This window comes from Sylvia atricapilla, chromosome 2 (genome assembly GCF_009819655.1).
Source record: "Sylvia atricapilla isolate bSylAtr1 chromosome 2, bSylAtr1.pri, whole genome shotgun sequence".
In the NCBI taxonomy this organism is placed as follows: domain Eukaryota; kingdom Metazoa; phylum Chordata; class Aves; order Passeriformes; family Sylviidae; genus Sylvia; species Sylvia atricapilla.
The window spans coordinates 48,573,539-48,587,293 of NC_089141.1; the positions used below are offsets into that span (position 1 = coordinate 48,573,539).

At 35.0% G+C, this 13,755-nt stretch overlaps 1 protein-coding gene across 1 annotated transcript in view; it reads left to right on the forward strand.

Annotated features, from left to right (window-relative positions):
* NBEA (neurobeachin) overlaps positions 1-13,755 on the forward strand; it is a 456,143-nt gene that overhangs the window by 237,812 nt on the left and 204,576 nt on the right. The window contains exon 37 of the mRNA XM_066313167.1: positions 102-268. Coding sequence (XP_066169264.1) covers positions 102-268 — 167 coding nt within the window. The remainder of the gene's footprint in view (positions 1-101; positions 269-13,755) is intronic.

A 13,755-nucleotide genomic window follows, 5' to 3' on the forward strand; every position in this document is an offset into this window, starting at 1 on the left:
TTAATGAGTTCTTTTCATATTCAGCTGGTTTAATAAATAATAATTTTAGGGCAATGAAAAGTGGCCTGTCTTTAATGAAGTGGATGTTCTTTCATTGCCAGTCACAGTGTGCTCAGTATGCTGCTGACCGGAGGGAGGAGGAGAAGATGTGTGATCACCTCATCAGTGCTGCCAAGCATCGAGACCACGTCACGGCCAACCAGCTGAAACAGAAGATACTCAACATACTAACGAACAAACACGGTGCCTGGGGAGCTGTTTCTCACAGGTAAGCTGCAAATGTAGACAGTGTGAGACTTTAAACGTTACTTGGAAAGTTTGAGAGAAGTAGGCATTGTATAACTGAAATATGATTTTATTAGGGGTTTAAATGTACTTAAATGTAGCATATGCAAAGCTGAGCAAAATACAGCTCAATTAAGCAGGTATTCCTATAAAAATAACTAAGATAATATCTAAAATAGATACTTTCTTCTGAATGTAACTGATACAGCATTTGAGGTTTTATTCAGAGCTGTATTGAGTACTGGCTTTAAAAGTTCATTCTATTCAACATAGCAGTGAAATTAAATGTTTTCATACATCATGCCAATAAAAAAGAGCCTTGCTCTTCTGAATCACAAAAATAGCCAGTGGCTAAAGTGCTGACCCTCATGTGGAAGACTTGAGCTGAAATTGCTCCTTTCCTTCATTCAGAGCAAGGTCTTGAACCCGGGTCTGTCATGTGAGTGCCCTATATGTGAAAGCAGAGTCTGCCAAGTCTCTCTTGTTTGTATGTTCTAGCCACAATACTTGATTATTTATTCAGAGTGAAACAACTCAAACAAAAGAAATCAAGGAAGTCCTGCTCCCAGATAACCAAAATTTTACAGCTTGATTTGCTATTTAAATTCCTATTTGTCTGCTCGAAGTGATGCAGAGAAGAACAGAAAGCTCCATTTTAGTTCTGATAAACCTTTTCAGGAAAAACATAGTTGAGATGGATAATACAAAGTTTTTTCTGGATAAATATTCTTTAAGGAAATAGATATGCATTTATGTTGACTACATAGTTAGGGCTTAAGCCTATGATAAAATTTGCCAAGTAATAAACTTGATGTGTCAGCAAAAAGGTTTAATAAATAGCACTTATACTGTTGATTCTTTTTGAAATGTATCTAGTTGGTTCTTGCAGTTATACCATGTTTAAAACAAAAATGAAATTTTTCCTGTTCATTTTCCCTATTTCTTCTAAAGAAATTACTCTCTTCTGGATGATGATGAATTTTGACTTATTTTTTAAGATGGTAGAAATTGTGGAAATTCTTCCTTACAGAAACTCTTTTGTCTAACACCAGGGGCATTCTAGTGAAAATTACAAAAATGACAAATAGAAAATTTTCATATTGTTAATTTAAGACAGGTTTAATCCATAAGGGATGCTCATATTATTGCCAGTTGAGTCTCATAGCTGTGTATTTGGAGACTTGAACATGCTGAAAATAAATGCAAGTTTCACTCCTTTTTATGTCTTTGAATAATAGATAATTTTTGAATAATGTTGTTGCTCAACTTTGTGAATGGCTATAGGCACTTTGCAGACTTAAATCAGTTCCTGGTGACTACCTTTTCCAGGAGACTGTCTTCTTGGGGCCAAATAACTTTTATCTCCTGGATTGATGGTATCCTAAATGGCAGCAGTCCATTGCTGCAGCTTTTGTTCTCTGGAGTCCGTGATAGTTTCTGATGGGCCATAAAGTAGCTTGATACCTGCGACAGACCTATGGAATTTCTTACACTGAGCAAAAGAAATTCTTATTTTATCCCTGTAGCACAACTTGAATGGTGTTGTCTGGTTCTCAATTACTGGCAGAGGTGCTTTCCCCTTTCAGTGCTTGCAGTGCTAGTTGCAGCGTTTGGCTTGGTTGTCTTTTAGCCACAGGCAGCAGCTTGACCTGGAGAAGGGGGGGACATGGTGACAGTACAGGGTGTCCCCGTGGGGTCTGCCATTTGCAGGAGCCAGCTGGGAAATGGCCTTGCACTGCAAGGTTTGGCCTGGTAGCTTTGTGATCCAGCACCAAGTGCACCTTCTGTCATGAGACTGGTGGACTGTGAATGGGAAGGCCTGGAATAGCAGCAGGGAGAGGGAGATGCCCAGTGGGAGAGCCTCTGAGTCTTGTTAGAGACCAGTGTCACACAGTGAGCAGATCTGAATGGCTTTGAGGATGGAAAATGGAGAGGGGTCTCATAAAACTCCTCAGCCACAGAATGCAAAAACTGCTGTTAATTAGATACTCCAATACTTTTTATATGTGGAAATGGTGATGGCTTCCAAAACCATATGCAGCTCTGGTCTTGGCTAGCACAAAACACAACAGGACTCAAGTCTCTGTTTTCAGTTCCTTACAAGGAGTTAATGCACTAGCAGTCTCTTTATAAACTCCTGCTTCTCCGTGCCATGAGAGATACAGCCTGACTGGAATACAGTTACTTTAAAAACACACAAAAACCACATTATCATTCTTGACCCCTAGACTTCTGTAGTGATTTTAAAATTTCCATTGGGAAAAGTGTTCATAATTCTGAAGACACACTGCTGGTCTCCTGTTCAACTTGAGAGCTGGAGACCCTTCCTTGAAAGGATGAATTTAAGGACATCTTTCTCTGACTCAAATGGGCAGGGTAAGAAACAGGTCATCACTTCTGCACGATAAGTACTTGGGTAATAGCAATTCCCTTTGACATCCAAAATGGATAAGATAGGTAGGAAAATATTTGTGCAGACATGAATGTGATTCTTCAAAGCTTCAGTTCTCTATCTGCACTATGGCAGCTACTAATTTACTGTTAGTTGCAGCACAAAGTACAGATATGTATAGAATCATAAGATCATTTCAATTGAAAAGAACCTGTAAGATCATTGAATCCAACCATTAACCTAACACTGCCAAGTCCGCCAATAAATGATGTCCCTAAATGCCACATCCACATGTCTTTCAAACAATCCCAGGGGTGGTGACTCAATCACCTCCCTGGGTAATTTGTTCCAATGCTTCACAACCCTTTTGGGGGTCAAATTTTTCCCAATATCCAATCTAAATCTCTCCTGGCCTAACTTGAGGCCATGTTCTCTTGTCCTATCATGTCCTATATGTTTTTGTTTATCTCTTCTCTAGATAAACAAACAATTTTCAAGTTCTTTAACATAGATGCTCAAGTTACAAAATGTTATGGTTTTATTTCATCAAATATGGCCCAACTGTAAAGAAAATTTTTCCTTGTGACTGCGGTTCAACACAATATGCTTCTAAGCCTCTCCAGCTTTTGTGTCTTTGTGTATTTTCTTTGTAGAAAGCAGCAACCAGCATTTACTATTTAATCTGTAGGTGCCACAAAGCTAACTCTTTTTTCATTAATAAACAAAGAGACTATTAAGAACCACAGAAGGTTAGTACCTTCTGTAGAGGAAAAGCAAGAGGTCTGAAGTTCTGATATATTCTACATTCTATAGTATATGAATTTTAAATATAGAACATAAAATCTTCCCAAAATGTCTGAAGAAAAAAGAATGAAGTTGAATGGTATGAGCCAACAAAATGCCATATGAGACTTTCAATTCAAAGTTAGATTATAGTTATATCTAGGTAGCTTAACTAAAAATATCATTAATTAATAGGTGACTTGCATTTCGGTTAGCTTCCTAATTAGCTGTTAATTTATGAAGGTGAAATTAATTATAGGCTAGTACTCCACAACTTGAATAAATGCCTACAAATACAGTAACACCATACAACAAATTCCTGTCTGTATGTTAATCAATCAGTATTTTGAATAGTCCGAGAATCTCTTTACTCTTTCATCTCCTTCTGACTAAAAATGGTAAATATCAGTAAATGGTAAATATTTTTGATTAAAAACTTTCATATTTATTGCTCACCAGTGTTAGCTTCTTTCCTCTTCACAAATGTTTTTCCTTTATATCTTAAAGTGAAACCCAAAGTTCTTTTTCTCAGTTTCTTCCAAGTGTGAGCATCACATCCTCTATAACAAATGCAAATTTACTCAATCGTCTGATTTTCATCTACATATCTCAGACAAAGCATAATAGATATCAAAATAAATCTAATTAGTTTTATATAAATCCTGTTTGTGCCCTTCAGCAAAACTAGTTCTCTTTCTTGCATTTGGGCTATTTGATACTTCTAGCTATTCTTGTAATAGCTTCCCCTAAACATATTTTCCCCCTCTTTTTTTTTTTTTAGTTTCAGCATCATACCCAAATTGAAATTCTGTGCATTTTTCCCATTCAGATGAGAAATTGATGAGCTGATTGTTTCTTTGGTGCATTGTCACTTGTTCAGAGAGAATCTGCAACATCAGGAGGAATCAAACAGGGTGTTTCATAGCTTAGCATTCCAAGCTTCTTTAAGCCAGCACTTACCCTCAGCTTTGTTCAGGGTTATAGTTTTCATGTCACAACATATGCTTCCTTCTGCTTTCTCTGTCAGCTTCATATGGTGCTTCTCTTCCTCCCCATCTGTGTCTCTACCCATACACATCTATCTTAAAAAAAAAATAGTTTTGTAAAACTTGTCTGTACACACAGTTCAAATTCCTTATCAACCATATGCATGCCTGTATTTGGCCCATAAGCTGTTACTGTCTTACTTCAGCTTCTTGGTTTTATCAGATACCTCAACTTTTCAAAATCTTCTATTCAAGAATACTGAAAAAAAAATATATATATATATATATATACACCTTAAAGTTTATGTAGATTCATAGCAATTTAGAGCAATAAAAGGAGTTCAGAGTTCCAATTTGCATTCAAAATCTAAATACAAAATATTTGTCATGGATATTTTGATATGATCAGTTTTGATATTCACAGGAGGACTACTATAATGAGAAAAATTACATTTAAAAATGAGACTTGGTTCTCTTGCTTTCCATGATTTAATGAAGGAGGTTCACCTACATTAAAGCAGCTGTACCAAATAGCAAGTATACAAGGACTTTTTCTGTTCAAATCCATCTTTGGTTAAACTAGACACCCATAACAAATTAATCATTCATGGTGGAGGGCAGAGCTGTCAAACTCATTCTATGGTGAAGACCAAATTCGTCTGGGGAGACAGGCTGGAAATAAAAAGTTTCTTGCCAGACAGCTAGTTTTGTCTCTCTCTGCAGTGTATGCTTCAGAAGTGATTGGGTTCTGCTGGGGGCCAGAGGGATGAGAACGGAAAAAGAACTCCCTTTCCCAAGCCTATGGGGGCTGGCAGTTAAATAAGCTGATTCTGGAAAAACAAATGTTTCGAGTTTACAGCAAGGGCAACCAGATCACAGGAATTTAGTAAGAAGTTGTTTCCCCTACAGCCATCCTTTGGCATTCTCTGACTACATCTCTATACTTGCTGCTGTCTTAGGAAATTCAGAGAACTATTCACAGAACCTATTCTAACCCCTACTGCAAATCAGCTTAATCTGCTTTAGTTATTCATTCATTCATTCTGGCTCATTTTAACTGCTACGCATAAATTACAAAGGAAGCTTTAGAACAGTGGAAAAGATGTAAGACCAGATCCTGTCTACTGGATCCAGAAGCGTGCTTGACATACCCTTTCTTAAAAGGCTTCTTATGGTTCTGCATTTTTTCCACTTACTCTGTAAAAACTATAGATTTTCTCTTTCTGGAATCGGTGGATTATTTTTTTTTTGGCAGAATATATTCTTAAAAATTGGTCTGATTGAACTGCCCACTTTGTAGCCTATTCATTAGTTATCCTTACAAGTTCCAAATATTTTGTTCTAAGATGACTGCATCACAACAAAACATTAAGGAAATGCTTTTCTGTCTTCTGTTGTTTTTAATTTACTGCAGTATTTGAAAGATCTTGAGATCAGCAAATGTGTCAGCAACATATTTTCAGTCCAGTATTAGTTATCCATTTATAACAGGATTTAAACATGAGTGAGATGATTTTGTTAATCTGATCACTCTATTGTAATATTTTACATTTCAGTCCATTTTTGCTCAGTTGTTTTTAACTGTGGCACTGGTCTATGGATTTTTTCCCACAGCTGGAAGAAACCTCATAAGGAAATATTTTTTTTGGAAAGAGGTAATATTTTCAAATGTTGAGAAACAAGTGGTGTTCAAGAAAGACTTGCTCAACTCTATGGAATGACTTGTTTTTCTCTAGGAAGTACAGTACATTTAATTTAGTTATTAAGAAGGAAGTCTTCTACACTTTCACTCTGCATTAAGAGGGGTTTTTTTCTTCTTTCTTCTTTTCGACTTTTTTTTTCTACTTTTTTTTTGTTTAAATTCAGGGTTTCCCCCCCCCAAAAAAAAAAAAAAAAAAAAAAAGGGAAAAAAAGGAAAGCTTTGTAAATTTTTAAAATTTTTTTTCTATGTAAGACTTAGGGACAACACATCTTTAGATGTCAACAGCTCCTTTAACTGGAACAGTAATCAGAATACAGATCCAAATTTCATACAGTCAATTTGCTATATGTATATTTATTGTGGGACTATACATATATCAAGAGGAAGGCCACCCTTAGCCTGTGCATGCACACACAGCCATTCAGCTTCCAGGGTACCAGTAATAAGAACAGCCATAAAGGTTCAGACCTGTGCTCCCTCCAGTCCTGAAACCTTCAGCTGTAACTGAATGATTAAGAAACAGAACGATAGGACAAACAGACATGGTGGAACCATCTAATACTCACTCAGACTTCTTGAATTTCTATCTCAGGATTTCTTGGGGAATCTTGAATTCAGTCAGTCTTGTTGAATTTTCCATCTCAGTAGGGCTTCAAAGTACCTTCTGCCTTCATGCTTTCCTCCTAGTTCCTGCAGTAGAAACAAATTCTGCAAAAACAAACTCTGCAGTGATTATCAGTGGACTGGACTAATAGTTGCTGATATTCGACAATGCTCCTAGCACCTGCTCTCCTTCTTTTCCTGCCTCCAATTTAGAAAAAAGTAGAAACTCAGCAGAAACTGTGAGGGAAGAATTTCTGGTTGCTAGATACCCCTTTGCTCCTTTTTTTTCATGCATCCATCTACCTAGTAATACCTGTGCAATACAGCAGTGGATTTCCCATCTTCCCCATATAAAGGAATAGAAAGCAAAGAATAAAAAAGGAACAAAAGCCATAGATTTTAAGATTTTGAATAATAATTTTATGCTTCTAGAAGGCCATATTTTTTCAGAAATAAAACTTATTTGACATATTTATTTTCTGACATAAAATGGGTAAAACCCTATTTTTAAGTCCTTTTTAAGTAGGACCATTACAATCCAGGGTTCTTCCCTGTATCAAATATATCACAGAAGGTGATTGCCAAGCTGTGGATTTTTTTTTTTTTTTTTTTTTTTTTTTTTTTTTTTTTTGTACTAAGAGAACAATCTGTAGTGTTTTGGTAGACTTCTCCAGCATTTCTTGTTGTAGACATTAGAAATGAAGTTTAACCAGAAATGAAAACCCAGTGGAACAATTTTGATTCCCTTTGTCTCCAAAGCTTAATGTCTTGTACTTTTTTATTTGAAAGATATTTATGTCCAAAAATCCTACTGTCAAATAATTTCAGAAGTTGAGAAGGAATTTTGGAAAGGAATTGAAGATTAAATCATCTTAAGGCACCGAGGAAGGTGTAGTGTGGTACATCCCAATCACACCCTTTGCATCCCCCTTTCTTTGCAGGGCACAATATGAAATTCCACAAACACCTTGGAAAACCTGTTCCTTGTCTTTGAGAGATTTATAGTTGAATTTGCATGTGCATTATTGGATCATTTGCTTCGCTAAAAATTAGATTAATTATATGTGGTTTTAAAGCTCTAGTCTTATTAGTTTCTTTTTCCTCATGGCAATGTGGAATCAGCTAATTTATGTAATATACTGATCTGTTTTTCTTGTCTGCTCTGTTGCTGGGCTTATTTTTCTCCTCTCTTTCCAGAGTGGGGAAAAAAAAATCAACCCTCGTGATGATTTTTTTCCCCCAATTTTTTGCTTCTCTCTAGTACAACACTTTCCTCATTTGAAACATTTTAGAACTTTCCTAAGCAAATGCTTGGAGCCCTATCTTGCAGTAGTGCTACAGGGGAGTGATAGGCACATGCATATGGAACCGCTGCTCCCAAGTACCATGTAAGAAGGAAGTCCTGTCTTCAGGTGTACAGAAGGAAGATGGTTACTTGGACACAGGGGCCAGAACTAGAGTCTTGTCCCTTGCCTCTTATCTTAGTATACTTCAGCAGGAGGTTTCCTTGGGTTTAATGCTTCTTTATGCATTTTGTTAGCCCAGTCTATAAATGCACAGATATTAAGCTATGAAGATCATCCTTAGACAACTCACATTTCTGATTTCTGAAAAATATTCCCAGCATATATCTCTCTTTAAATTGATTAATTTTGATTGGTTAGGGTTTGTTTGTTTTGTTTTGTGGGATATTTTTGTTTGTTTGGGGTTTTTTTGTTTGTTTGAGGGGGGTTTGTGGATGTTGGTTGGTTGGTTGATTTGGTTGCTTTTGGGGATTTTTATTGATTAATTTAAACTTTTTAAAACAGTGAAACAAAAATTTTACACATATTTACTTTGATTCAGAAACACAATGTCTATCATAGTTGTTACGTGACTTGAAGGAGGTTGCTGTGTTTGATTATGCTGCATTCTTTGTTGATAAAATAGATATGGTAATGCACAGTATAATTCTAAAGACTAATTACATCATTCAGGTTGATATTGAAAGTACTCTGTAGGCTTGGTTTTATTATCTGGTTTTACATAGCTTATGTAGATTTGGTACATTTGTTATTATAGCATTTACTTTATGACTCTATTTTTACATAACCTGTAAACTCTGGGTTTTTTCAATGGTAATATCTGCTCATTCAGGGTTTTGATGTATATTGTAGATCTATTTCTTGTACACTTACAGATAAAATATATCTTAAGATGACAGATTGCAAGCTTCTTCCAGTATTTGAGCCCCCCAGTATATTGGTATCCATTGTCAATAATATGGGCTGTTGGTTAGGTTGTAAAGCTCCATTGCTCAGGAGTGTTATATTTTGAAGTCATCTGTCATGGACACATTGTAGGCATAGGAGACTATTTATGTTTATGGCATTTTAAGTAACTCAGTAAGACCCTTTAAAATATACAGAAAAGGCTTGTTTACTGTCATCACTGCTCACTTAATCCTGTGACCTTGACGTGATCGTACTGCCATAAAGCTCCCTGCAGGTAGTTCAATAAAATAGATGAAGATGAATAAAACAGAGTCCAATGACTGTTTCAGCTTCAGTAATATACTGTCTTATCCCATAAGTATTTCTTAAACATTCAATAGTTCTGAACTATTTTAAAACCCAATAAGAAGCAAATTAGTCAGTTGACTAGATTATTAGAAAATCCACCAAAAATTCGTAAACCACATATATTCTGTGTTTAATTTGAGAACGCTAGCCATTGTATTGAAAAAAAGTCTGTACGTACAATGCCAAAGCACTAATATTTAAATTATTTCTCCAAATTAAAATGTCCTAATTTTTTAGAATCCTATTATTTTGTTTAGGTTTTTTTTTTTTTTTCTTCTGATATCAATTTACATTTATTGAGTGAGGATGCTTTTGGTTTTGTTACAGTCACAATCTGAATCTAGGAAACAGTCATGTGAAAGAAATTTCTTTAGATGATTTATTAGAAGCTATGTTTGCACTTATAGTAGGAAGCAATAAAAATGTACATAAAGAGGAAGTTAAATTTGATGTCTCTTAGGATCAATTTATAAAAACTACTAAAGCCTTTGGGATACTTTGCCATAAGAGTGCAATAATTTTTATGCATAATATATCTCGTGCTACGTGAAAACATGGGGGAAAGTAAAGTATGATATATTTGCCTCATGGTCAGTGAAAACGTTGTTTTGGTATTAAAAAATATTCACTTTCATTCTCTTATATAGACGTTATATGTAGATGTTAAAGTTTCCAATTTGTGTTGGGTAACAATGCATTATTTTTGAGCACATAATAGTCTTTTACACTGAACAATGTCCTAACCTCTTCTAAATCCTTAAATAAAATGTGAAGTTTTCAAAGTTGATGACAGTTTAATAGTAGAGGAAATTTATTTAGTGAACTTCAGACGGTATTTTCAGTTGTAGAGCTTCATACTGAACTGTTGAGCTAAAAATTATGAAAATTAAGTGAGTGAGACCTGTCAAAAAAAGAAGTGCAGCCAGAAGCAAGTTTTAACATGCATCTTCCAAACCAAAATAGACTCTACTATCCTTTATCATTTAATCTAAATTAAGAACCACTGATAAAAATGAGAGAAAATAAAAAGCTACCACACGTTTTGTTGGCCAAATGCCAGACCAGGTTGAAGAAGAGGAAATAGTTTCTTTCATAATAGTCTTTTCATGTGAGATCATCATGATGAGTTAGTAAAAATCTCAGTTTGTATACTTTTATAGGACCCAGTTAGACAAACTGTTTAATTGTTCCCCAGGTATACGCTACCTTTCATTTCAGTTTTGAAGTGAACAGTCTTGGAATTAAAATTTTAAAAAAATTCAATTAGAAATTTGTGTGGAATAGCCAATTTCTCTGGAAATGTTCTCAATGAAATCTCTATGCTCTGTTACCTTTTAACAAAGCAGGTGTTATAAAGTTTTGAAGCGTGATTAGATAAAATCGAAATATTAAAATTAGTATAAAAGATAGATTTTAATTTATGAACGGTAGTGTTAGACACATATTATCATTGTCTTTTATAAAAAAGATTTTTTTTTTACATAAAAATTATGCTTTAGGGTAAATCATCCTTTAGCTTATCAGTATGCTGAGGCTTAGTTTTTGACTGGTTTTTTTGACGTATGATACTTATGTTGTTCTTGCTTGGTGAAGAAAATATTATCTACCCTGGAAAGAAACAGACACGTTTCTTCTGAAACACACACTATAAAAAAATCATAAACCTGGCCTCTACCGGGTATTCATTCATGCTCCTTTCTGAATGGAGATCCAGTGTAAGCCAAGTGCATTATTTTTTTAGTATGTTTGTTACAGAAGCTAAATCTACAGGTCTGTGTTGGGTTTTATCTATGGAACTCCCTATATAACTGCATCATTTGATAATCTTTTGCTTAGCTGTGAAAGTGTGTGATTTCCAACTCAGCAGGGGGTTTCAAAAGGTTCTGCTGGACACCACTAAATTTTAAACAGAGACCTTTTCTTAGGAATGTTGTATTCTGAAAGTGCTAGAATAGCTCTTTTATTTCAGTCACACTGAGAATTTTCTAAGGGTACTCTCAATGCAATATTTATTTAGAGGATTTCTCTTCTTTAAAAGTAATGCACAAATTATCAATTTGTGTACACTAAACTTTTTTAAAAAATGTACTTCTAGAAACTGTTCTCTATTAGGATTAAAAAAAAAATTATTTTTACTCTTTTTTTGTTGTTGTTGTTAAATTTAACTTTTTGGAATCCTCACAGTAAAGTTGTAAGGCTACTGTTTTCCTAAAGACATAAAATCTGTAGGCAAAATCTCAGCTGTAAAAATTAAAAGGCCACAATAGACATTTCATAACAAGGAAACATCTATGGATCTCTGTGTCATTCATGATTTCAATAACATTTATGAGATGTTAAGCCAAGTTTTGAGGTATCTCTTAGTAAATATTTGATTTTCTGGGCCAGTGGCATCTTAGGTTTTGCCTTGGATCCAATATTCTGAAATTTTTGTTGGTTTATCCCCATATCCGTCCACATTAGCAGTTGTAAATGCAGGGATACATACTTGCTCCTGGTACTCTTTCAATCCTGTTAGAAAATCATAGTTAATATCATCACCAACATTAGTGAAGGCTAAAGCTAAGTCAGAGAATTATATAATTGGTATAACTCAATGATTATATCTGCTCCAGAAATTGCAAGCACTTGGACAACAGATGAAGTAGGGCAGTGAAAGGAAGATTTTCATAATACCTAACAAATACTGTCTGACTGAGAAATACCCTTAGGTGTGACTGAAGGATCACTTTGTAGATCCTCTGGGTTTTGATCTGACAGAAAATAGGAAAGCTTTGTAAGTAACAGAGCTCCCCAACTTTTATTATCATGTCTGAAATCAGTATTGAAACTATAAAGTACCAGCCAAGCTTTTGTATGACCTTTTGAGCTGGTTTTCAGTATAGTAGCACATATTTCACTATTTTGACAACAGAAAAGAAAGGGGTGAGTCTTCTCACTTTCCTTAGCTGTGTGGACCACTATTTACTGTGTTCTCCTTCAGATGGTAAAAAAAGGTAATCAGCAACAAAATGAAAAAAAATTTTACGAATCCAACATCAGTGAGAAAACATTAGTTTGAAGTCCATTATGAGCTGGCTGAATGTTTGAGAATTCCAGGAAGGACTAGTTGCCTTCGTAGAAATTCTAAATTCTGATACATCTTAACATTTTACATTCAAATCAAGATGAGAAGAGCCTTTCTTTGTCTGAAGGAAGGAAAGACCGATGGTATATTCCAAGGTCTTCTCTGTGTTTACGTAACGATTTAATTTCTTTTTCTTTTTAAACCACACAGAAATAATGAATGGGGAACATGGTTTAAAGGATTTATTCTTGTGAGGTCTGTGGACTCTTCCTCAGTTTCTTGCCCAAACATAATTGTTGTCTGTCCAGCTCAATTTAGAGCCCATTATATGCCTCTATTTATAGTACCTAGGTATTTCTTACCTTCCAAAATTTTTCCTGTAGATTTGGATCACTGAAAAGTTTTCAAATGATGCTTTGCTGAGTGCATTCACAGTTTGTGCTTTCTAGTATACGGGAAAGAAAAGGGGATGTAGAATGACTATTTTATCTGGATATTTCATGTGTTGAAATCAAGAATTAAAAGGTAGAAGTACTGAAAAATTCTGTTTCATTTGTGTACTGCATTTAGTGACTGTGCTCATGCATGTATTTGTCCCACAGTATGAATTCAGTTACAGAATATAGTCTGAGGTTTTCTTCAACACTGCTGCATAATTGTTTGTAGTTTTGTGGTGTAATTATTTATTTGTATTTCCAGTCTCAGAAATTATTTGCTTGAGCATATTTCTTAAGAATTCCTGGGTAATGCAAAAATATTTTGCATGTGATTTTGAGGGTGGGTGAGAGTTGTTTATCTATGGATCAGGAAAGCAATAGGGGTGGGTTATTGCCATGATCTAAATGTTCTGCAGCAGTAGCAGCAGCTGAGCAGCTCACTGTTATTCAATGCTACATTAACTTTTCCATTAATTCTGGTGCTGTAAAATATGAAGCCTTTAAGGATTACAAAGTTGCTGCCTGATTTTTGTTCCTTTACATGGCTGCTGTATATTTGCATGCTACAGCCATTATACGGGTAATCACCGTCATTATTTTTTAGAAGGTCATTTTCTTATTGTGCTTAATGCTGTTAGATACAGAAAAGCCTTAATAAAAGAAAGGTTCTTTAACCACAATCACTACAAAGGCTGTATTTTTCACTTATTTGTTGCTATGATTAGATGATGGCAGCCCAAGTGTCAGGAAGATATTTTGCCTCTATGTTTTTCTTTGATTGTTCATTAAATAAAAAACAAACCTAAAAATGAACCCCTTCAAAAAACAAAAACAAACAAACAAACAAAAACAAATCCAATCACAAATCCACAAAAAACCAAAAACAAAACAAACAAAAAACAAACAAAAAACCCCCCACCAAACCCAGAAAAAAAACCT